Source organism: Crocodylus siamensis, chromosome 6, assembly GCF_052110815.1.
Source record: "Crocodylus siamensis isolate JL-2025a chromosome 6, ASM5211081v1, whole genome shotgun sequence".
NCBI lineage: Eukaryota > Metazoa > Chordata > Crocodylia > Crocodylidae > Crocodylus > Crocodylus siamensis.
In genome coordinates, this window is record NC_143400.1 from 1,011,118 (window position 1) to 1,032,737 (window position 21,620).

Here is a 21,620-nt window from a genome sequence, read left to right on the forward strand (position 1 = left end):
CATGCCCCGCGCCAGGATCCAGACTCCACCTCCCATCATGCCCCGCGCTCCATTTCCCACCCCCTCCCCGTCCTGTCCTGTGCCAGGACCCGTTCTCCCGGCCTGCCCCGCGCGCCCCTGACCCCGCAACAAGCCGGGCGCGCATTGGTGGGCGGGGGGGGAATTCCCCGGCAGCCGCCCCGCCCCCCCGTCGCCCAGTCGGTGCAGCGGGCCCGGGGCTCCGGCGCCCCTGCCGCCATGTCGGGCCAGGCCGGGACGGAGGCGGAGGCCGAGACGAAGGCGGGCCCGGAGGAGTGGTGTGACAGCGGGCTGGGCTCGCTGGGCGAGGGGCAGCTGCCGCTCCCGGGCGCGCCGGGCCCCGACGGTGCCGGGGAGCGGGAGCGGGAGCGGCTGGACTCGGCGCTGGGGGACGAGGAGGAGGCGGAGGCGGCGGCGGCGGCGGAGGACGTGTCGGCCGTGGGGGCGCTGGCGCAGGGCGTGGGGTCAGTGCGGCTCCGCGACCCGCCGCCGCCCGTGGCCCCCGAGGCCTGGCTGCGCCACGTGCTGGGCTTCCTCACAGAGGACGGCGACACGTAGGTGTGGGGGCGGGGGCGGGGCGGGGCGCCTCCCCCTTCCTCTCCCCCCTCCGACCTCCGCCGTGCCCCCGCAGCGCCCTGCACCTGGCCGTGATCCACGAGCACGAGCCCTTCCTCGACTCCATCCTGCAGTTCGCGCGCGGGACCGCCTACCTCGACCTGCAGAATGACCTGGGGCAGGTGAGCGCCCCCCCTCCCCGGACACGGCCCCCCCCGTCCCGGGGACACGGCCGCCCTCACCCCCGCGCCTCCCCCGCAGACAGCGCTGCACATCGCCGCCATCCTGGGCGCCGCCGGCTTCGTGCGCAAGCTGACGGCAGCCGGCGCGGGGCTGGGCCTGCAGGAGAAGGGCGGCCGCACGGCCCTGCACCTGGCCTGCCGCGAGGGCTGGCGCGACTGCGCCCGACACCTCCTCATCCCCCCCGGCGCCCGCCTCTACCTGGACTGCGCCAACTATGATGGTATGGTACGGACATGGGGGAGGGGGGACGCCGACCCCCTCCCCTCTCCGGTCCACCCCCTGCCCCCGCACAGACCGGGGAGGCTGGAGCAGAAGCTGGGGGGGGCCTGAGGCCGGTATCCATCCCATCCCTTGCTCCGCACGCAGGTTTCACGCCCCTGCACGTGGCTGTGCTGCAGAAAGACGTGGAAATGGTGAAACTGCTTCTGAGTGCTGGCGCCAACCTGGATAAGGCAGTGAGTGCCGGCCGGCGGGGGGGGCGGCACTACCGTAGGCAGATCGCAGCCAACGCAGTGTGAAATGAAAAAAGGCTTTACTCCTGGGCTGGGGGGGTTGGCGGGATCCCGTGGGTTGGCACCATAGGAGCCAGTTTAAGTTCACTTAGCTTGTCGGTAGAAAGCTTAAAAAAAAGCCTATCAAAAGAGGCCGTTTCATTAGTCTGGCAGACCCGGGGCATGGCTGCACCTACGTCACTGCTGAGCGGTGACTCCGCAACCTCTCCTTGAGCCCCTCCGTGGATGGGGAGTCCACGGTGTCCCGGAGGGGGACCAGGTAGGGCCAACGCAGCGCTAGGGCAGGACAGGATGGTTTGAACAGTGCAAAGTCAAGATCGTTAGGGAGAAAAGGGGGTGGTTAATGTCTGCAGAGCAAAGGGATTAGGAGAAACCAGGGAGCTGTGAAGTCAATTGACTCTGAGCTGCCTGGATAGAAATGCCGCTGCCCCCACCACACAGTTGGGATTTACAGATTGGGTAGATGGATCAAAGGGGGGGGTGTCGCCCGTCCCCCCCCCCCCCCCCCCCCCCCCGATCTGGCCTGGGCATTACCACCCCCACCCCTCCCCGGCCTGTCCCGGCAGGAACCGAGCTGTGGGCGCAGCCCTCTGCACCTGGCGGTGGAAGCGCAGTGCCCAGAGGTGGTGGAGTGCCTCCTGCGCGCTGGCGCGGACCCCGGCGCCCGCATGTACGTGGGCTACACCCCCCTGTACAGCGCCCTGCACCGGCCCAACCGCAGGATCCCACAGCTGCTGCGGGACTTCGGCTCCCAGGAGCCCGACTGGGACTCGGAGCCAGAGAGTCCCGACGACGCCAGTGACGTGAGTGGGGCTGTTCTGGGGACCCTCCTGCCTCCTGGGGGGGCGCTGGGCGGGAAGCTTCCTAGTGGTTAGATTCCCCCCCCATCAATGAATGGAGTTGGGGAGGTCTCAGTCCTCCCCCCCCAGCCGTAATTCCTTCCTTCTTGCCCCTTCCCCCCCAGGATGAATATGACGACATCATCATCAACAGCGGCTATTATAAGAACTGATGGGGGGGTGATCTCCCCTGCCTCCTCCTCTCTGCGGGCGGATTTGGGACAGCCTCATTGCCCAGCCCGGCCTCTGCTATTGCCAGTGGCCCCCCAGAGCCCCCAACCTGTCCCCTGCCCACTCTGGGGCCACTTCTCATCTCCTGCTGGCCTGAGACCAGTTTGTTGTGCCGCGGGCAGGGCAGGCTTGGCTCCGACCTTGCCAGCACCCGCCTGCCCTAGTGTAGAGGAGCCCCCGCCGCTGCGGCTACCAGCTCCAGATCTCGGTTGCCAAAGACCTGAGGTCTGTACAGCAGTGACGATTACCCTCCTCCCTCCCCCTTTGGGGTCCCAGATGCTTGGGCTCTCCAGCCCATGACCTTTGGGCTCTGGTAACCCCATCTCCTTCCAGTGGTGGCATGAGTTGGGGATCCCTCCCCGAACCGCCCCTCCCACCTCTCAGTCCTGGGTTGTCCAGTGCTCCTGGCCCCAGCAGATGTGGAGGCAGGGAAATGCTGCTCTCAGGCCAGAGAGACCATTCCCAATGCTGGGCTGGACTGGTCCCCCCCATCCCAGTGTGGACGCAGTGGTGCCCCGGGGAGGACCAGGTTCTGTCCTTGCTCCGTCAGCCATGGGAGGTTTCGCCCACCCGCCCCCTGCAACTCCTCCAGCCCCGGAGGCAGGGGACACCGATCCCTGCCTCGGCTCTGTCCCAGGGAAAGGGGCATGTGTGTTTCCTCTCTGTGTGCGTCCAGCTTCTCTGTGCGTGGCCCCCCCGCGTCGTTCCTACCACTGCAGCGTGTCTGTGTGGTCCGTCTCTGCCTATCTTGTTCCTGTCTGGATCTTGCCCTGTGCTGCATATGCTAACGAGGGAGGGTGGGAGGGTGTGTGTGTGTGGGGGGGCACGTGATTAAAACTCTTGCCCCATTCAGTGTCTGTCCGTCCATCCATCCAGCCCCAGCGTCCATCTCAGCCCGGGACCTCCAGCTTTCCTGTGCTTTCCCTTCCAGTGGGGGACTGGGAGACGAGGGGCGTTTTTACAGAGGGGGAAACTAAGGCACGGGTCTCATGAGGCCCCCCCCTTCCCCCAGTTCTGATGCCCTCGGGCATCTCTGGCTGGAGCTCGGGGAAGATCGGCCCCTTTCCGTAGCCTGAGCAAACCCAGACCTGGGGTGACTCAGTCTCATGTATTATAGCATGTAACACACAGCCCTAAACACCCGGAGAAGACCACGGGGAAGTGGCACGCAATGAGCAGGACCCCCCCAAGGGGGGTGGCAGAGTGGGGGACCCCCTGGCATGTGGCCCCCTGGGGCCACCCCCAGGGCAGGTGGGAGATCTGGGGTCTCCCGCCTTCCTCCTCTAGGTCCCCCTCCCCGTCCCGACCAGCCTGAGCTGGGGGCAGTTGTCCTTTCTGGCCCCCAGTAACGGGGAAGCCCTTCCCAGCCTCCTGGGGCAACCAGCCAAGCCTGGGGGGAAGAACGGGCCCTGCTCCCAGGCCACAGGGCAGTTGTGCCCCCTTTCTGGCACTGGTCCGAACTGGGTCCAGCTCCCCTGCTATGGGACCAGACAGTTGGTCCAGATCTTATGATAACCCTTTCCTTGACCCCACTTCTGTCCCCCCATGTCAGCACTAGGGCCTGGGTCCCATGGGAGGGGGGTCTCCCCTCTCCTGGCAACCCCCAGGGGTGCTGCAGCTCCAGGACTGGGGGAGAAGCCAGCCCAGGGACTGCGAGGAACTGGGATGGAGTGAGCAGCCCATTGCCCCTGCTGCCTAGTGGCTCTGGGGTGGAGAACCCAGGAGTCCCGATGCCCAGCCTCAGCTGTAACCACCAGGCCCTGCTCCCCTCCCAAAGCTGGGGGAGAACCCGGGCTCCCAGCCCCCTTCTCTAAGCCACTGGCACCAGCCATTGGGGTAGGAGGGAAAGGCAGGGGGTGGCACTCTACATCAAGGAGGAATACACATCCTCACCAGGTAGCACGGAGTCAGAGGAGGGGTGCACAGAAGTGCTCTGGGTCTGAATACAAGGCAGTCGAGGGGAAAGGGACTTAACGGCGGGGGTCTACTGCAGACCTCCCGACCACGGGGAAGAGCTCGACCAGGAGTTCTCACGTCAGCTCACAGGGGTCGTTAGGTCCAAGGACATGGTCACCACGGGGGCCCTGAGCTTCCCAGACATCTGGGAGGAGCAGGCAGCCAGGTCTGACCGCTCACGTAGGGCCCTAGCCCGAATGCAGGACCTCCGTCGAACCCAGGAGGGGCACAGCCCCACCGGGGGGACGCCTCGTTGGACCTGGTGCTGGCCACGGGGATGGCCTGGTGCGGGGGCTCGACCCCCTGGGCGACGGCGATCATCCTGCTGGGAGTCACCGTCCAGCACGGGGTGGCAAAGGCCGGCAGCAAGGCAGCGGCCCTGGACTTCAGGAGGGCGACTTCAATGAGCTGAGGGGAATAGTCGGGGAGGCGCTGGGGTCCCGGAGGAGAGGGGAGCCGGGTGTCCAAGGAGAGTGGTCGCTCCTGAAAAAGGGAGATTCAGACTAGACATCAGGAGGCGACTTCCCGGTCAGGGCGGCTAGGGCCTGGAACCGGCTTCCAAGGGAAGTGGTGCAGGCTCCTACCCGGGGGGTGTTTAAGAGGAGGCTGGATGAACACCTTGCTGGGGTCGTTCGACCCCGGTGCTCCTTCCTGCCGTGGCAGGGGTTGGACTCGATGATCTGCTCAGGGCCCTTCCGGCCCAACCAACTATGAAACCATGGAAACCAGGTCTGCCCTGCCACGTGTCCTAGCCCCTTCTGCTGTGGGCAAGCGGGGCGATTCGCCGCTACTGCCTGGCACCTCAAAGCAGCCGAGTCTGGGGAGGAGCCCGCAGGCTCATGCACACACACACACCTGACTGCTCCGTCACTGCGGGGTTAATCACTGCCGGGTCCATAAAGAGAGGACTTTGTCATCCCGGCAGGGCTGGGCCAGGTAACTGGTCCCGGGTTCAGGACACGCCTGTGCACATGTGTGTGCAGAGCCCAAGCATCCAGCAAGCCGTGTCCGGGTACACACACGAGCCCCGGAGCCAGGCATCCGGGCCCCAGGCCACACGCAGGACCCCGGTGTGCAGGCGCACACGCCGTGAAGAGGACGCAGGCGCCCGGGACACGTGGACGATGCCCGGCCGTGGACAGGGCTGGCACATCGGGTACTGCCTGCCCGAGCAGAAGAAGAGGAAGCTGAATTTCCAGGACTTCGAGGCCCTGTGCAGGTAGCGCTCACTTCCCTCGTGCAAATCCTTGTGCAAGGGGTTGGTGGCTGGCACTGGTGGTCTCGCACCCTCCCCAGATCCGGGGGCCTGGCTCGTCTAGCCTTGCACTGTCCAGTGGAGCCTCGGGAATCCTAACGAGGGCCTCGTTACAGAGCCGGGGTGGGAATAAGCCACCTGCTAGGTGACCTTTGACCTTGCTGGCCCCTACTCTCCCTGAACCATATTCCCCCTAGTAGCCGCATCTCCTGGCTCAGCAGTGCGTTCGCCCCCCGAAGAAGGGGAAACTGAGGCATTGGAGGCTGAGGGATTCAGGCTAAGGATTAGACCCCCCCAAACTTGTCCTGGGGGCCCCTGCACTGTGCCCCAGGATGCAGGTAGCTGGGGGGGGGGGTAGCGGGAGGAGGGGAAACAAGGATTGCGCCTGCAGACCAGGACCCGGAGGGGGGTTAGGTGGCACATTAATTAGAGGAGGGGCCCTGCGGGGGGGGGGGGGGTATATCAGGTCCTCAGCACTCACCAGGCAGCTTCTGTCCATGGCCCCGAGCAGCGTTGGGCCCGGCCCCCCCAGCAGGACCAGACCCAGGAGTGCCTGCTCCCTGCCCGGAGCTGGGGTTGGGACCCGGGTGCCCTGCGCCGGCCCACCGCCCCCAGCGTGGGGAGGGACCCAGGCTCCCCAGCACCTGTTCCCAGGTCATGTGACCCCCTCCAGGGCAACTCGTTGTACCTGGGCCAGGTGTCTCTGCCCCCCCCTTAGAGCTGGTGCTGTCTCAGGGGGCCACGCTCCATCCAACCGGGTCCCCAAACCTCCCAGGCTGCCTGGATCCTGGCCTGAGTCCGGAGGTACGGGGACTCGCAAGAGCAGTGGCCGCCCCATCCGGTGCCCTGCAGTGCCAGGCAGCCTCCATGCCCCCCCGCCACAACCCTTATCTTATCTCTCCAACTCCCTATCTCGCCCTCCTTCCCTGCCCTTCCCTTGACCCAGTCCCCTGCTCCTGGCACCGCCCTGGGGTGTTGGCCGCACAGTAAAGTCCCTGCTGGTGGTTTATTGCCGTACCAGCCAGGGCCCCAGCCAGGATCGGGCCCCCGGCCCAGATCAGGCTGCCCGGGCTACTCAGCCAGGATCGGGCCCCCAGGCACGGCCCAGGTCATTAGCAGGGACCATCAGTTATAAACCAGTCATTATCATTACCAATTAAACAGATGAGCAGACCTGATTAAACCAGTTATTGCCAATTATGTTGGTTAAATACCAGTGAAACCCATTACACAGGTAGGAACTGATTATCCAAGAGTTAAGCAGCCAATGAGAGAGCTCATCCGGCAGACCCAGCCAATGCTCATTAGCAGCCCCAGCAGCGTCCCTAGACAACTCCCCGCTCTTCAATCAGTAATATGATTCGCTAGGAATATGTAATTATTACATAACTGTCATTATTAATCTATATAAAATATATAATTTTATATTAAAATATATAACTGATTACTTCAAGTATTAATCGGTTATGAATTGATCATACTTTATTAATCGATACCAAGCTTTATACATTAAGTTGCCATTTCCAATTAAATGCATAATTAAAGAGATGTTATCAGTCAGATGAATTAAATAATCAGCACTAACTGATTAGCGGGATGCATAATTAAGTAGTTGGCAATAAGGCATATAAATAAACAATTACTATCACTTAATTACATAGAAGCTGTTTATTTGATTTAATCAATAGGAACTTTATGTGCATTACTGATAATAACCACTTAATTATGCATGCAGTCTCAATGACTACCTCATTACACATTTGGCTGTTTAATTGATTATAATTATTTGTTGCTAATTAACAGCTTCATTAAATGGGCAGCATCACTTGCACAGACTGAATACCGATGCTCGCTCACACGGCTGCCTGCGCAGCCCGGTAGCTGTGGTCGGGTCGAGCACTGAAGGGTTCCTGTCCATTCAATCCATTAACCACCTACTTTCAATTAAATTGAGGTTCAAATTAAATTTCAAATAAAAAATATTAAATAGATCTCAATTAATTGCCTAGATAATAACCCCCTCCTTCAGTGCCCCATGAGACCGCCCAGCCTCTTTTTGCTGAGATCTGCCACTGCCTTATCCCCACCACACAGATGGGAAAAACTGAGGCACAAAGACCATGACTTCCCATTGGTTTTCCCAGGTGGGCTCCCCCGCAACTAACTCTTGCCCCACTCCTTGGTTTCCACAGGGAACGTGGCCACGAGGTCGTGGAGGTGAGTTGGGGGCAGAGGTGGGCTCCCCACCCACCCCATCATCTCCCACCCAGGGCCCAACCACGGCCCGGCCCTGCTGTGCGGGATGTCCCTGGGCCAGGCCCATAACCCCGCTTGCCACTGTGGGGTGGGGGGGACAAAGTCCGGGGGGCTGGGGCCGCGGACGCCTCATCTACCCCACTCCCCCGGCCCCGAGAGGCGGCTGGCTCTGGGGCAGATCTTGACCCCGGCCCCCGCAGCTGGACCTGGGTCGGCCCCTGAGCCCGCAGGGCCCCTTCGACGTCATCCTGCACAAGCCCTCAGACCTGCTGCTCGCCGCAGACTACGACATCCACGCCCAGCGCCTCGTCGACGACTTCCAGGTGACTCCCAGTACGGCCCAGTGTGGGACTGGGAGGGCTCCGTCCGCCCTCCTGGCACTGCAGGGACCGGGGAAGTCCCCGCCCTTCCCTCCAGGGGTCCAGTTTGGGGCTGGGAGTCCCCCCTTCTCTCCTAGTGCAGCCCAGTGTGGAACTGGAAGGCCCTGCCCCCTTTCCCCTTGGGGGCCCAGTTTGGGACTTGAAGGTCCCCTCCAGTATAACCCAGTATTTGACTGGGATGTCCCACCCCCTCTCCCCTTGGAGGCCCAGTTTGGGACCGGGAGGTGCTACCCTCTTCCCTCGCAGCCCAGTTTAGGACTGGGAGGCCCCCCTTGCCCCCAGCCAGGGGCGGGGGTCGTCCTTGGGGGCCACCGGGGTGGGCTGCGGCTGGCTCTGGGGTGGCCGGCGGTGTTGAACGGGCCGCGTCTCCCCCAGGCCTACGCGGACGCCCACGCACGCACCCTGGTGCTGGACCCGCTGCCGGCCGTGCGCCCCCTGCTCGACCGCTTCGAGTCCTGCCGCCTGCTCCGCGACCTGCGCACCCAGGGTTCGAATCCTGCCCGGCTGCGGGCGACCTGCCCCCTGACCCCACGGCAGAGCTCGCGGTCGCCCGGGGCGTGGACCCCGCCTCCCGCCCCGGGTGTTAACCCCCTTCCTCCCCCCAGACAACAGCATCTTCTCGCCGCCCTGCGTGGAGCTGCCCGGCGGGTCGGGGCACGAGGCCCTGGGGCAGGTGCTGGCCCGAGGCCTCACCTTCCCCCTGAGTGAGTGGGGCCGGGGGCGGGGCAGGGGCAAGCACTAAAGGGGCGTGGCTAAAAGGAGGGCCAGGTCAAGGGGGTGGGCATGGCTAGAGGGGGTGTGGCCAGGAGGGAACCAGAAGAGGGGTAGGTGCGGCTATAGGAGGGGGTGTGGCTAAGGGGGGGTCCCGGCCCCTCCTGACCCCCCCCTCTCCCCACAGTCTGCAAGACCCGTGTGGCGCATGGCCCCGACTCCCACCAGGTCAGTGGGTAACAAGTGCCCCGCCCCGGGAGCCACCTGCCCGTGCCCCCGCAGCAACACCCCCCCGCTGCCCAGATAACAACCTAGCACTGCTGCCAGGCTTGCACCCTGCCCCAGGGACCGCCTGACCCCCTCCCTGCTTACCCCCCCAGATGACGCTGGTGTTTAATGAGGAGGGCCTGGGCGACGTGCGCGGCCCCTGCCTGCTGCAGAGCTTCGTCAACCACGACGCCGCCCTCTTCAAGGTCTTCGTGGTGGGGGACGCCCACTTCGTGGTCCGCCGCCCGTCCCTCAGGAACTTCCCTCGGGGCAGATCTGGTGAGGGGGGCATTTGGCACTGGGGGGGCTCCTAGTGACTAATTCGTGGCACCGGGGCCTCGAGGGCATGTGGCTTGTGGGGGCAGCAAACGGACCTGCCTCTGCCTCCCTGCTCCGGCTCCGGCCCCAGAGGGGGTGTCCCCAAGGCTAGCGGTGACCCCCGTCCCCCCCCAGCCCGTGGCTCCATCTTCTTCGACAGCCGGGAGGTCTCCAAGCCCGAATCCTGCTCCCGCCTGACGGAGGTGAGTGGGCAGAGAGGCCTGGTGCTGAGGGCCCAGAGGGGCAGGGCTGGGGGCACTGTGCTGGGGGGGTCTGTTAGTCTCCCAGGCCCCACCCAGGACTGTTGTCCCCGCCCCCGCAGCTGGAGCAGTCCGGGCTGGGCCCCACGCCGCCAGCCGCCAGCGTGGTGGGCCGCGCCGCGCGGGGTCTGCGTGCCGCCCTCGGCCTCAGCCTCTTCGGGGTGGACTTGATCGTGGAGCGGCAGACGGGGCGCTGCGCCGCCATCGACCTCAACGCTTTCCCAGGTCCCGTGGGGGGCGCCGCGCCGCGGGGGCGGGTCCAGCAAGGGGTGCCGTGTTATATACTAGGAAACACGGTACCGCCTTCCCTCTTCCTACCCCTCCCCTGGGAACCCCTCTGAGCCGCGACCGCCTCTGGGGTGGGCGGCAGCTGCTGGCGGATATGGGGGGGCCTGAGGTGACCCCATCGTCTGCTCCCCAGGCTACGAGGGGGTCCCCGAGTTCTTCCCAGCTCTGCTGAGCCATATCGAGACACTGCTGGAGACCCGGGAGCGAGAGGAGCCCCCGTCGAGCCCCCCAGAGACGCCCTGACTGCTGTGGGACACCCCCCCACCCGATTTTCCAGGATGGACAAGGACTTGTGGGGGTCAGCCCAGACCCCCCTGGGGCCGGTCCCTATTGCACGCAAGGGACCCCCCTGCGGCCTGTCCCTCTGCCCCCTAGTATGTGCAAATACAAGCAGCAATTACTCGGGGCAGCACCTTGAGCTTGGGTCCTTGCTGGAGAGAGTGAGTGAGTGAGTGTGAGTGGGAGTGTGTGTGTCGGGGGCGGGGGGAGCTCATGCAAATGATATGGGTCTGGGCTGGCCCATTGCTGGGGTGGAGCCATTTCATGCAAATTAATTTGTGGTGCATCTCATTTGCAATACTTATGCAGATATTTTCCCAGCCCCCCACCCCTCCCTGGTGGGGCTGGCATGTGATCAGGCTGGTGACCCCCCCCCCCCCAAGCCAGGACAAGGGTTTGGGAAACTGAGGCCCAGAGTGAGGGAGTGAGTGGGGGCCGATGTATCCCAGTCCCATCCCTGGGTAGATTGCCCCCCCAGCCCCTTCCCTGCTGGGGCCCCCCCATGCCATCACAGCTGCCCCCCCAGCAGAGACAAAAGGAGATGCTTGCAGGTATTTTCTGACTGCTCTTTATTCCCTGGAGCCAGCAACGCGAGGGTTAAATGACCCCTAGACCCATGGGGGTGGGGTCAGGAGGAACAAGCCCCCCTACAGCCCCTCATGCTGGGGGGGAAGGGGGCAGCTTTAAGGCTGCTCTAACATGGTCCCCCCCTCAGAGGGGCAGAGACCCCAAAACTGCCCCCATGGCATAGGGGGTGAGGGATTCCTTGGCTAATGGGGGGGTTGAATTAAAAGCAGGAACCCTGAGGCCTTGCTAACAGTCCAGGCTGGGGGTGGTGGGGGGTGCTTCTTAAAGCCTCCTTTTCCACCCCCCAGAAAGGGGCAGGGGGTGTTAGCCCCTCCGCAGCTCCCGCAGCTTCTCAGCCGCCTTCTTCAGCTGAAGCTCGATGTCCTCCAGCTTGGCCAGCTCCCGGGACTGTGGGGCGACAGGGCAGGATGTGAGGGCCTGGCTCCTGCCAAGCATAGACGTGACCTGGGTGGGGGGGATGTCTCCCTGGGGTACCTAAGCCCCCTCCTCGCAGGAGGAGTAGTATAGGGCACAGCAAGGAAAGTGGGGGGGGGGGGGTCCCCTACATAGTCTCCCATCCAGGGGCTAACCCTGAAAGGCCCTGCTTAGCTTCGCAGGATGGCTGGTGCCGTGACAGCCAGGGCAGGGGGTGCAGACGCAGCATCCCCTACCTCCCTCCCAGCCCACCTGGGCACTGACCTCTCGCCCCTCCTCCTCCTCCTCCTCCTCCTCTTCCTCCTCCTGGCCGTGGCCCCCATGGCCATGGCTCTGGGAGCCCAAGATCTTCACGCCCTTCTCTTCGGCCTCAAACTGGGCCGTGTCCTCGTCGCTGGCCTGTTCGGCCACGCGCTTCCCGGGCCCCGACCTCTTGCCTTCCTCTTCATCGCTGTCCTCCTCCGCTGCCCAGCCAGGGGCCCCGTGGGGCCGGCCCCGCTCCTCAGAGCCGGGGGCCCCCCAGCGCCTCCAGGCGACCCGGGACTCTGGGGGGCTCCGCTTCTTGTCCCCCTGCTCCTCTGTGGTCTGCGACACCACGGCCTCCTTGACTTCCTCCCGCAGCTCCTTTGTCTCCTCTTCCTCGTAGTGCTCTCCTGGGTGGCCCCGCTTCCTGGCCTCACTCGGATGTTTCTTGGTGCCCTCTATCGGGGAGAAAAAAGGCAGGGGGGCATTAGTGTGGGCCCCATCCAGTGCTCAGAGTGGGGCCTCCCCTGAAGAGGAAAACCCCCTAGTTCAGCAAGGAGAAACAATGCAGCCAGCTCTGGGGTGGAACTGGGGGGGACGTCTGAATATAACACCACTTAAGGACAGCTCGGGGGCACTCAGTCTTGGGGGATGGGGGGGAAGCACTTACCTTCCCGCACCAGCTCCTCTAGCTCCCGCAGTAGGTGCTCATGGTGCAGCAGGGCCAGGACGCGCTGGTCTGCAGGGAACATGGGAGGTAGGGCTCTGGGGGCCTGCGGCCCGGAGCTCCCTGTCCCCCGCAACCCTGGGGCCAGCAACGAGCCCCCTGGAAATGGCTTTCAGCAGTGCCCTGCCGTGATGCCTTTTGGGGGTGTATATTAGGTGTATTATGGTAACTCTCCAGTATTGCCCCCCATCCCCCAGTGATGAGGATGAGTCCCTGGTGCCCCTTGGCAATGGGAGGGGCCCTACCATGACAGTTTTAGAGGAGGATATAGTAGGTGTATTATGGTAGCCCCCCAGCATGGACCCCCCCACACCCTTCCCTTGAGGCACTGACAAGCCTCTTGGGATTGGCTTTTGGGGGTCTCCTGCCATGATGTCTGTGAGGGGTGGGGTATATCAGGTATATTACGATAGCTCCCCAGTGGGAGATGGTCCCCCTGGAAATGGGGGGGCTGCCATGATGGTTTGGGGGGCACATATTTGGCATATTATGGTACCCCCCCAGCATCTCTTCCCCCCCATATGGGCAGACTCCGGGGCTGCTCTAACATGGCGGGGCGGGACCCCCTGGCGCCCACCTGCCCGGAGGATCCTGCCGCACTCGGGGCCCGCGGGGGTGCTCGGCCGGGCCAGGGTCTGCGCCAGCACCTCCGAGATGCACCTGGTGACCTGGGGGAGGAGGCACGGTGGGCTCCGGCCCCCCAGAGCCAGTCGCCCCCAGCGTTATCCTGGGTCTTTCCTGACCATTGCCCCCCAGAGCCGGCCACCCCCCGGGGTATACTGGGCTGTTCCCTGCCCCCCAGAACCAGCTGGGTCCTTCCCCCTGACCCCTGCCCACTCAGCCACCCCGTCATACTTGGCCATCCCCCCCCCCCCAAATCAGCTGCCCCTGTTGTTGTACTTGTCTTTTCCTCCCCACCGTTTCCCCCCAGAGCCAGCTGCATCAGGCTGTGGCCTGGCCTGACCCCAGACCGCGGGGGGGTGGGGGGAACCCAGGGGTCCGGGGGGACGGAGGGAAGGATCCAGCGCCAACCAGTAGACCCAGTGCTCCCAGTTTAACCCCCTCCCCCTCACACAGGTGGGGTCTGGTTTTCCCCTCTCACCTTCTCATCTTCCTCCGAGACCTGGGACGACAAGGGCAGGGAGAGCGCTGCAAGGCAGAGACGGGGGGGCTCAGGGCTGCACGGGCCCCCCAGACCCGGCTTGGGGGAGCCCGGGGGACATGGGGCACGCCGGGGAAACTGAGGCACAGAGAGGTTGAATGAAGGTCGCGAGAGGCAGGGGCGCTGTTGGAGGTGCTGAAACGCGGGGCCGGATCCTGGCACAGGAGCCCGATCCAGGCCTAACCCTGGGCTGGAGGGGGGTGGGCCCGATCCGGACCCCGGGCTCTTCCTGGGGGACGGCGGGCTTGGACCCCCCCACTCCAGGGCACCGAAGTCCCTTGGCCCCCCCAGCCCCGCAGCTCCTTACCCGGGCAGCAAAGCAGCAGCAGGATCGGGGCCGCCAGGTGGGCCATGGTGCGCGAGACCTGGGCTCCGCACGGCCCCGATCCCGGCCGGATCCAGAGCTGCCCGAGCCCGGTGGCAGCGGCTTTTCTAGGTGGGGGGGGCGGGGGAGGAGGAAGTGATGTCATCGCAGGGGGGGTTAAAATATGTGTGCCCCCCGCTCCTAAATCCCCTTGTCCCACAAGCCCCCCGGCGCAGGCAGGGAGCAGATGGGCAGCGGGGGGGGGGGTGAACCAATCAGGGCAGGAGCCTCCCCCCAGCTGTGGCATGTGTGAGAGTGTGAAAGAGAGAGAGAGAGAGAATTGAGGCATGGGGGGGGGGAATCCAGGCATCCAGAGTGGGGAGGAGTTGTGGGCACTGCCCCCCAGTGCCAGCCCGAGCTGGGGGGGGGGCTCTGCCCTGCTCCATGCCTCAGTGTCCCTACCCACTGAGTTACCATTGAGCCCCCCCGCACCCGCAGGCTCAAGGGAAGGCGGTACAAGCCAGGCCCCCAGAGACAGGCTAGACATCCAGGCTCTTCGTGCCCCCTGCTCTCACTCTCAGCCCCCAATTCCCGCCCTGGGCTGGGCCCCCCAGGGACACCAACTCCATCTCCATCATCAAGCCTTTATTGTTACCCAAAATCACATTCCCTTGATTGACAGCTCTGGTCCCCTGGGGGCTGCCCCCCAGACCCCCCCAGGCCAGCAGGCAGCATCCAGGTGCAGAACCCAGGCATCCGGGTCCGGAGATGAGACAAGGCGAGGCAACGACAGGATCCAGCTGTGGGAATCCACGCGTCCGCAGGGTCCATTCCCGCCCTGCCCCGCTGAGGTCAGCAGTACTTGGGCTGGTTGGGCCCGATGTAGACTGGGGGGGTGGCGTGGGGCGGGGCGATGATGTCGGTGCCCACCACGGGCTGCAGGGCGGGGGGCACGCGGACGCGCCCATCCTGCAGGGCAGGGGGGTCAGAAGGGGAATGGATCCAGGCTCCCAGCCCCTCACCCCCTTCCTGCGCTGGAGGGAACCCAGGCTCCCACCTGCCCTCTTCTAACCCCCTCCCCAGCTCTGGAGGGAGGATCCAGGCAAAGCAGGGGGGCCCGGATTAGTCCCCCAGCCCAACTCCCCTGTTAGCAAGGGGAGAGAACCCGGGCAGCCGGCCCCTGGTGACCCTGCTTTAACCACCAGCTCCCGCTCCCCTCCCTCGGCAGGAAGAGACCCCAGGTGTCTGGGCTCTGCTCCTCCACCTCCCACCCCTCACCCTCAATTGTCCCCCCAGAGCCCAGACCTGTACCTGGAGCTGGTTGGACTCCAGCAGGGCAATGAGCAGCCGGGGCACTGCACAGGCCGTGCCGTTCACCTGGGGAGCGGGAAGCGTCAGGGAAGGGGACCCAGGAGCCTGGGCTGCCCCCCGCAACAGTCCTGGCACAGCTGAGGCTGAGGAGTGCCCCCCCATTGGTGCAGATGGGGGGTGGGTCAGAGTTCCTCCCTCACCCCTTGGGCTGCTGCTGAAGGGTCCTCTTAACCCCCCAGGCTCACCGTGTGCGCGTGGCGCAGCTCCCCAGCACTGTCATGGTACATGATGTGCAGGCGCCGGCTCTGGTAGTCTGTGCAGTTGGAGGCACTGGAGATCTGGGGGGGCAACCAGGTGCAGGGGTGAGAAAGGGAGGACGTGGCCGGGTTGAGAGAGGTGGGGAAGGAGTGCAAAGGTGTGTGCAGGTAGCATGCGTGTGTGTGCAAGCCTGAGGAACTGGGCACGTGCAACCGTGTCTGTGGGTGTAGACATGACACATCTGTGCAAACGCATGTATATGCAAGCTTGAGTGTGTATAGGAGCATGCATGCATGTGTGCATTTATATGCCAGCCTGAGCAAGTATGTGCATGTATACAGGCCTGAGTGTGTGCAGGCACGTGCAGGTGTGTGCATGCATGTACGTACGCATGTATATGCAAGCCTGAGCAAGGGTGTATGTATGTGCAAGGCTGAGTGCATGTAGGAATGGGCATATGTGTGCATGTATGCGCCAGCCTGAGCAAGCGTGTGTAAACATGTGTGGGCATGTATGTGGACATGCAAGCCTGACAAATCATATGGAAACATGCATGCTTGCACATGCCTGCAGACACACGTGCAGATGCAACCCTGAGCACATGCAGACACATTCAGGTGTGCGCACACGTGCCAGCTTCAGTGGGCATAGGCAAGTGTTGCAGGTGTATCTGCATGCGTGCATGTATATGCCACCCTCAGCACTTGCAGGCAATCACACATACAGCAAACATGACTGTGCACAATATCTGCACGTGGGTGTGCATGGGCATGCGTGTGCAAGCCCACGCAAGGAGGGGGTAGGTGTGTGCAGGTGTGTGGCCGCTGGAGCCCTGGAGCTGAAGCCAGCAAGGAACGAGCTGGGGCCAGGTGGAGCCGCCCCACTTTATGCCCTCCCACCCCCCAAGTTGCCCCCCACGCCGCCCCTCACCTCGCCGTACTTGCACCTGCCGGGCATCCAGGCCTCGATGTCGTGCTTGCGGTAGGCCGGCAGCCCCAGCTCCTGCGTGGGCATGTCCAGGACCCTGCGGGCACAGACCCCTCGTATGTACAGCGCCGTTCAGCCTGGGGGGTGGGTGCAAGGCATGCTGGGAGTTGGGGGGGTGGGGGCTCACTGGAAGTGCAGGCCCAGGTCGGAGAACAGCTCCTTCTGCAGGGACACGAACTCCTGCAGCAGCTCCGCGCTCTCCGTGCCGCGCTCAGCTGCCGTCACCCCGAACATCTCCACCTGCCAAGGGGTGGGGTCAGCGGGGCTCCCAGCATGCCTTGGGGCAGCCAGGCTCCCACCAGGCCCTGGGACATCAGCAGGGAGCTCCCAGCATGCTCTGGGGCAGCTGTGGTCCCATGCTCCTCCTTCACCCTCCAAAGCATGTCTTGCCCCCCTACCTGGTTGCCATGGAGACAGCTGGGAGTTGGAGGAGGTGGGGTCCCAGCCACCCCAGGGCTACTGGGAGGGAGGGGGTTCAGACATGTCCCTTCCCAGAACCCTCCAGGGCAGCTGCCCTCCCCTGCGCCTTTGCTGGGCCTGTGCTGATGGACCCATAGGGGCTGGGAGCCCGGACCCCTGGGGTCTTGGGTCCTGCGCGCCTGCCCCCACCTTGGTGAACTGATGGACTCTGTAGAGGCCCCAGGGCTCCTTGCCCGTGTCCGTCTCAGTCCTGTAGCACGTGCTGGAACACACCATCCTGGGGGGGCAAAGGAGGCAGTCAGGGGGACCCCAAATGCAGCCCCCCCATAGCTGGCCTGGCTCTGCCCCTGTTCCTCTGTTTCCCCCTCTGTGCAATAGGGAGGGGCTGGTGTGTTGCCCCTATTGCACAGAAGGAAACAGGAGCAGGGCAAGAACCCAGGGAGAGCAGGGGGGAAGGACTGTGTAAGGGGGGTGGGAACCACTGTATGGGGGGACACAGCTGTGTAAGTGGAGGTTACCTGATGGGCAAGTCCCTCAGCTCCACTGCGTGGTCCATGAAGTAGCCTGTGGGATGCAGCAGCCAGGGCTCGAACTCTCTGCCCCACCCCCCAGACCCCCACCTAGGGAATCCGGGAGGTTGGGGCGGGGGGGGAGGGCTCTATCCCCGGCTGCAGCCGAGATGTGACCAGCTCTGGGGAGGAGCAGGGGGTCTGTACCCGCGATGCCGACCTCGGAGGTGCCGGCCAGGCATAGGTCCTCGAACCGGGAGGGGTCAATGTTGTAGATGGGAGAGGGGCTGGCATCTGGCTGCATCCCACAGCCTTCCTGGGGGGGTGCAATTTGGGGGGGTGGGGGGTCATTAACCCTTCCAAGCCCAGCAGCTTCTGGCAGCCTGGAGCCCTCCCCCGCCCCAGATAAGGCTGCAGAAGTTTAGCCCATGTGGACACTAGTAGTGGGGGACGGCCCCCAAAGTGGCCAAGTTGCCATGGCAATGCAGATCCCCATTGTGGGGGGGCAGCTGGGACTGCCCCAGGATGGAGGGGGAGGGAACCCAGGACATCCCAGGGCACTTACAAACACGGCTCCACGCAGCAGGTCGGGCACTGTTATGGGGATGAAGCCCTGGGGGTGAGAAGTGTGTGTGGGGGTGATCCTAGGATAGGATCGGGGCCATGGGGAGGGGGCCCGAGCCCTCCCCTAGCTCTGGATGCCCCTCCCCCTTCTAGAGCTGGGGTGAGAACCCAGGAGCATATGTCCCCCGCACCCCGCCAGCTCTACCCACCAGCCTCCACTGAGAACCCAGGCATCCTCCCCGGCTCCAACCACTGCACCCTGCTGCTCTCCCAGCCCCAGAGAGAGAACCCAGGCATGTCCCCACCCCGTACCCGCTTGACCAGCTTGTCCAGGGTGAAGGTGACCAGTGCATGCTGGAGCAGGGCGCCTGCACCGTGCAGGTAGTAGGACCTGTAGCCGGAGATGTGAGACAGACGCCTGCCAGGGAGTGGGGTGGGAAAGATGCCCTTAGTTGCTGCCCCACCCCCAGCCAGGCCAGGGAGGCCTTGGGGGCACAGGGTTACTCCCCCTGTCCCCCCAGGCAAAGGATGAGAAGCCAAGACTCCTGGGTTCCTAGGTGTGGGAGGTCAATGCAGGGTAGTGGTTATGCCCTGGGTGCCTGGACACCCGGGCTCTACCCCCAGCACACTGGGGGTGGGGGTGGGGGTGGGTAGACAGACCTGGACTGGGTTCCTTCCCTTTCTCCATTAGGGGGGCAACCCCAGTGACATCCTCCCCCTGACACCCTGGATGTATGCAACCCACCAGAGCCACAACATGAGGCTACACGTGTGGTGGGCACGGGCCTTTTTCCATCACAGAGGCCCCGGGGGGCTGGCAGCTGGCAGAACTCCTGGGTTTGGCGGGGTGGCGGGGGGGGGGAGGCTGGCAGCTGTCGGAAAGGACCCCCGGGGCAAGAGGAGTGCAAGGGCAGCACCTGCATTATTGATGAGTGTGCGGGGGTGGGTGGCAGCTGGCACCCGGGACTTCCCTCCACTTGCCCCAAGCTGGGGGGGGGCTTGACCCCCCTCATACCTCTGTCGTATGATGCCCAGGTGCTCTCCCAGCTCTAGGTGCCCCTTCACCTTGAAGCTGAACACTGCAAAGAGGGGGAAGGGTTAAACTCATGGGGCGGGGGGGTGCTCCCTGCCCCCCACACCCATGGGGGTGCAACCCAGGAGTTCGGTCCCCCCTCCCCCCGGCCAGGAGTAGAACCCAGGAGTCTTCCCCCCCTTTCCTCCCCTCTATCCAGGGCCAGTAAGCGCCCGCCCCCCAGTGCCCACCTGGTTTCTTCCCCACCACCTCCAGCACCTTGGCTTGGCTCTCATCACCGATTGGCTGGAGGGGAGAAAGGTTGAAGGTCACGGAGAGAAGGTTCCATGTGTGATTGCGGGGGGTGGGGGGGAGTGCAGCGTAGCCTCTGCTGCTCTGCTTTCTGCTCCATGCCCCATGTCTCAGTCCCCATCCATTGCTCTGCTGTCTGCTCCTTGCCCTGAGCTATCCACTGTTCTGCTTTCTACTTCCTACCCTGCACCCCTATGTGCTGCTCTGCTTTCTGCTCCCTGCCTTGTGCCCCTATCTGCTGTTCTGTTTGCTGCCCTATGTCCCTATGAACTGCTTTATTTTCTCCTCCCTGCCCTGGGCCCCTGGCTCCATCTGCTACTCTGCTTCCTGCTTCACTTGATGCCCATGTCACTTGCAACATGCGTGCCACCTGCCCCCACCTCACCACGTCAGGGTGAGTCTGGTTGGGCAGCCACAGCGCCTTCAAGTAGTAGCGCTCGTCCAGCTGCTGCTCCTCCTGGTACAGGGCTTTCAGCTGTTGCCGAATCTCCCTTCCGCGGCCCAGCAGCTCCTTATATGTGGGGATCTGGTTGAGGAACAGGATGCAGGAGGGGAAACAGACAGACAAGGGGTTTGTTTTTAGTCAAGGTGCCTGGGATGAGTCAGGACTGCCAGGGTCCCTTGCCATCAGCTGCTCTGCCTTTTGCTCCTCTGGTCTCTCCCAGGGAGGGTGTCTTCTCCCCACCCCCCACACCAGCATGAGGCGGGGAGCAGAAGAAAGGCAGCTCTTACCGAGTCCAAGGTGCTCTGGTCATGAGTCTCCTAAGGGGGGAGAGAGAAGCAAAGTTGGGGGGTGGGTAAGAGGGACCCGCAGTGGGGCCGGAGGGTTGGAGGTGGAAATCAAGGGGTCTGGGGCAAAACAGTCTCTGCTCCAGCCGGGGGGCAGCTGGGAAACTGGGGGGTGATTCATGAAGTGGGGGGTGGAACCAACAGCCCTGGTGGGAGATACAGTGGCAGGAGCTTACACATGTACACTGCACCCTGGAAGGGCGGTTAGAAGCATGTGTGCACATGCAAGTCCTGGAGGGACAGAGATGGACACAGATCCAGGAATAAAACTTCTGTGATCCACTCACAACTCTTAAGCCAGAGCCCAGGAGTGTGCGTGCGCGCGCGCACACACACACACACACACACACACGTATGCATGCGTATACTGGAGGGATGGAGACACAGGTCAGATCCAGGGATAAAACCCCTGCAACCTATTCAGAACTGAAGCCAAACCCTGGGGTGTGTGCGTGTGCACACAGATGTGTGTGTTTGGGTGTGTGCACACACATGTCCTGGATGGAGGGGGATAGACATGGATCAAGGGATAAGATCCCTGTGATCCATTCACAACTCTTCAGCCAGAGCCCAGGGTCGTGTGCATGTGCACGTGCATGCAGTGGTGTGTATGCGTGTGCACAGACTGCCCAGCAGGGGACACAATCCCAAGGCAGCGAGGGCTGCTCCGAGCAGGTGCTGCGACCCCACAGCACAGCTCAGACTTGCCCCTGCCCGGCAAAGCCCCTCTCTCCAGGCCTGGGATGCGCCCAGCTCCGAGCCGGCAGCCACTGAGCCAGGGAACTCACCACCAGGCTCTTTACACCCGCGGAGACTTGGTTCTTCAGGGCTTCCAGCCCCTGGATCGCTTCCTGCACTGACTGCAGCTGCTCCCACGTGCTCAGCTGGGGGTGGGGGGCACACAGGGCTGGGAAGTGCCTTCCTTTTAGGCCCCGCCCCTGCCTGTAAGCCCCACCCTCCTGTCTAGGCCCCGCCCCTTCACCCTGCCAGCCACACCCATACCTGCAAGCCGCCTCTTCTCCATAGCTCCGCCCCCTCTCCTCAGACCCACGCCCATCCACCAAGCCCCGCCCCCTCACTATTGACCTCGCCCCTTCCGACGAAGCCCCGCCCCGTGACCAAAGCTACAGGTTTCTCTTGGCCACGCCCCTCTCCCCAGCCATACTCCCTAGCCTCAACCAGGCCCCGCCACTTGATACAAGGCCCCGCCCCGTGACCGGAAGTACCGCGTTCTTGACGTCGCCCTCCCGCCAGCCCCGCCCTGCCCCAGGGTCCCGCCGCTCACGATCTCGCGCAGATCGTGGGCGCGCAGCGGGCCCTTGCGCTCCTCCAGCTCGCGCTCCGCCTCCTCCTGCCGTCCGCGCAACGCCTCCACGTTCAGCTGCGGCCGCGCGCTGTTCCCTTCCCGCACGTGCTCGTACAAGCGGCTCCGCCGCGCGACGCCCCGCGCCTCGTGCCCCCAGCGCCGCCCCGCGCCCGCCCGCAGCCCCCTCAGCGCTCGCGCCATGGGCGCCGCCATGTTCGCCGGTCCCGGGCGCGCCCTGATGACGTCTGGAACCCCCCCGCTCGCGCAGCCATCCGCCCCTTTTGATGACGTAGGCACGCCGCGAGCACCCTCTTGACGTCATTCCACTCCGCTCCCACTCGGTGCA

The 21,620-nt window shown here is 64.0% G+C and overlaps 3 protein-coding genes across 6 annotated transcripts; 2 read left to right on the plus strand and 1 right to left on the minus strand.

The window, feature by feature from the left end:
* Positions 1 to 85: 85 nt before the first annotated feature.
* NFKBIB (NFKB inhibitor beta) lies at positions 86 to 3,189 on the plus strand. The gene is made up of 6 exons (XM_090056213.1): positions 86 to 572; positions 650 to 755; positions 835 to 1,036; positions 1,183 to 1,271; positions 1,895 to 2,131; positions 2,293 to 3,189. Exons 1-6 carry the CDS (start codon positions 238 to 240, stop codon positions 2,338 to 2,340), a joined length of 1,017 nt encoding a protein of 338 aa, XP_089912339.1. The 5' UTR covers positions 86 to 237; the 3' UTR covers positions 2,341 to 3,189.
* A 162-nt stretch (positions 3,190 to 3,351) lies between these two features.
* LOC149860329 (inositol-tetrakisphosphate 1-kinase-like) lies at positions 3,352 to 10,755 on the plus strand. The gene is made up of 10 exons (XM_090056186.1): positions 3,352 to 5,573; positions 7,802 to 7,826; positions 8,066 to 8,188; positions 8,621 to 8,732; positions 8,851 to 8,949; positions 9,144 to 9,184; positions 9,337 to 9,502; positions 9,677 to 9,744; positions 9,864 to 10,026; positions 10,223 to 10,755. The coding sequence occupies exons 1-10, from the start codon at positions 5,194 to 5,196 to the stop codon at positions 10,330 to 10,332; spliced, it is 1,287 nt and encodes a 428-aa protein (XP_089912312.1). The 5' UTR covers positions 3,352 to 5,193; the 3' UTR covers positions 10,333 to 10,755.
* Positions 10,756 to 10,898: 143 nt separating this feature from the next.
* On the minus strand, positions 10,899 to 21,618 carry SARS2 (seryl-tRNA synthetase 2, mitochondrial). Of its 4 annotated transcripts, none has more exons than XM_090056175.1 (18): positions 21,254 to 21,618; positions 20,757 to 20,852; positions 19,912 to 19,941; positions 19,565 to 19,705; positions 19,119 to 19,173; positions 18,871 to 18,934; positions 18,168 to 18,246; positions 17,857 to 17,904; positions 17,499 to 17,607; positions 17,301 to 17,346; positions 16,972 to 17,059; positions 16,490 to 16,602; positions 16,306 to 16,399; positions 15,363 to 15,455; positions 15,118 to 15,183; positions 13,810 to 14,775; positions 13,443 to 13,489; positions 12,918 to 13,008 (listed from the first exon to the last, which is right to left on the minus strand). In XM_090056175.1, exons 1-16 carry the CDS (start codon positions 21,485 to 21,487, stop codon positions 14,659 to 14,661), a joined length of 1,473 nt encoding a protein of 490 aa, XP_089912301.1. In that variant the 5' UTR covers positions 21,488 to 21,618; the 3' UTR covers positions 12,918 to 13,008; positions 13,443 to 13,489; positions 13,810 to 14,658. The 4 variants fall into 4 exon arrangements, with proteins under 4 accessions (XP_089912303.1, XP_089912302.1, XP_089912301.1 ...); XM_090056174.1 differs by having other exon boundaries at positions 18,168 to 18,273; XM_090056177.1 differs by lacking the exons at positions 15,118 to 15,183; positions 15,363 to 15,455; positions 16,306 to 16,399; ... (10 more) ...; positions 20,757 to 20,852; positions 21,254 to 21,618 and adding exons at positions 10,899 to 11,343; positions 11,635 to 12,071; positions 12,284 to 12,352 and having other exon boundaries at positions 13,810 to 14,663.
* Positions 21,619 to 21,620: the final 2 nt, after the last annotated feature.

Coding starts and splice junctions, on each gene's coding strand:
- SARS2 (XM_090056174.1), bottom strand. CDS start 21,487: ATGGCGGCGCCCATGGCGCGAGCGCTGAGGGGGCTGCGGGCGGGCGCG. Junction 19,174..19,564: donor ACCAGACTCACCCTGACGTG/GTGAGGTGGGGG, acceptor TCTCCCCTCCAG/CCAATCGGTGATGAGAGCCA. Junction 14,776..15,117: donor TGGAGTCCAACCAGCTCCAG/GTACAGGTCTGG, acceptor CCTGCCCTGCAG/GATGGGCGCGTCCGCGTGCC.
- LOC149860329 (XM_090056186.1), top strand. CDS start 5,194: ATGCACACACACACACCTGACTGCTCCGTCACTGCGGGGTTAATCACT. Junction 5,574..7,801: donor GACTTCGAGGCCCTGTGCAG/GTAGCGCTCACT, acceptor TGGTTTCCACAG/GGAACGTGGCCACGAGGTCG. Junction 7,827..8,065: donor GTGGCCACGAGGTCGTGGAG/GTGAGTTGGGGG, acceptor CGGCCCCCGCAG/CTGGACCTGGGTCGGCCCCT.
- NFKBIB (XM_090056213.1), top strand. CDS start 238: ATGTCGGGCCAGGCCGGGACGGAGGCGGAGGCCGAGACGAAGGCGGGC. Junction 756..834: donor TGCAGAATGACCTGGGGCAG/GTGAGCGCCCCC, acceptor CCTCCCCCGCAG/ACAGCGCTGCACATCGCCGC. Junction 1,037..1,182: donor GGACTGCGCCAACTATGATG/GTATGGTACGGA, acceptor CTCCGCACGCAG/GTTTCACGCCCCTGCACGTG.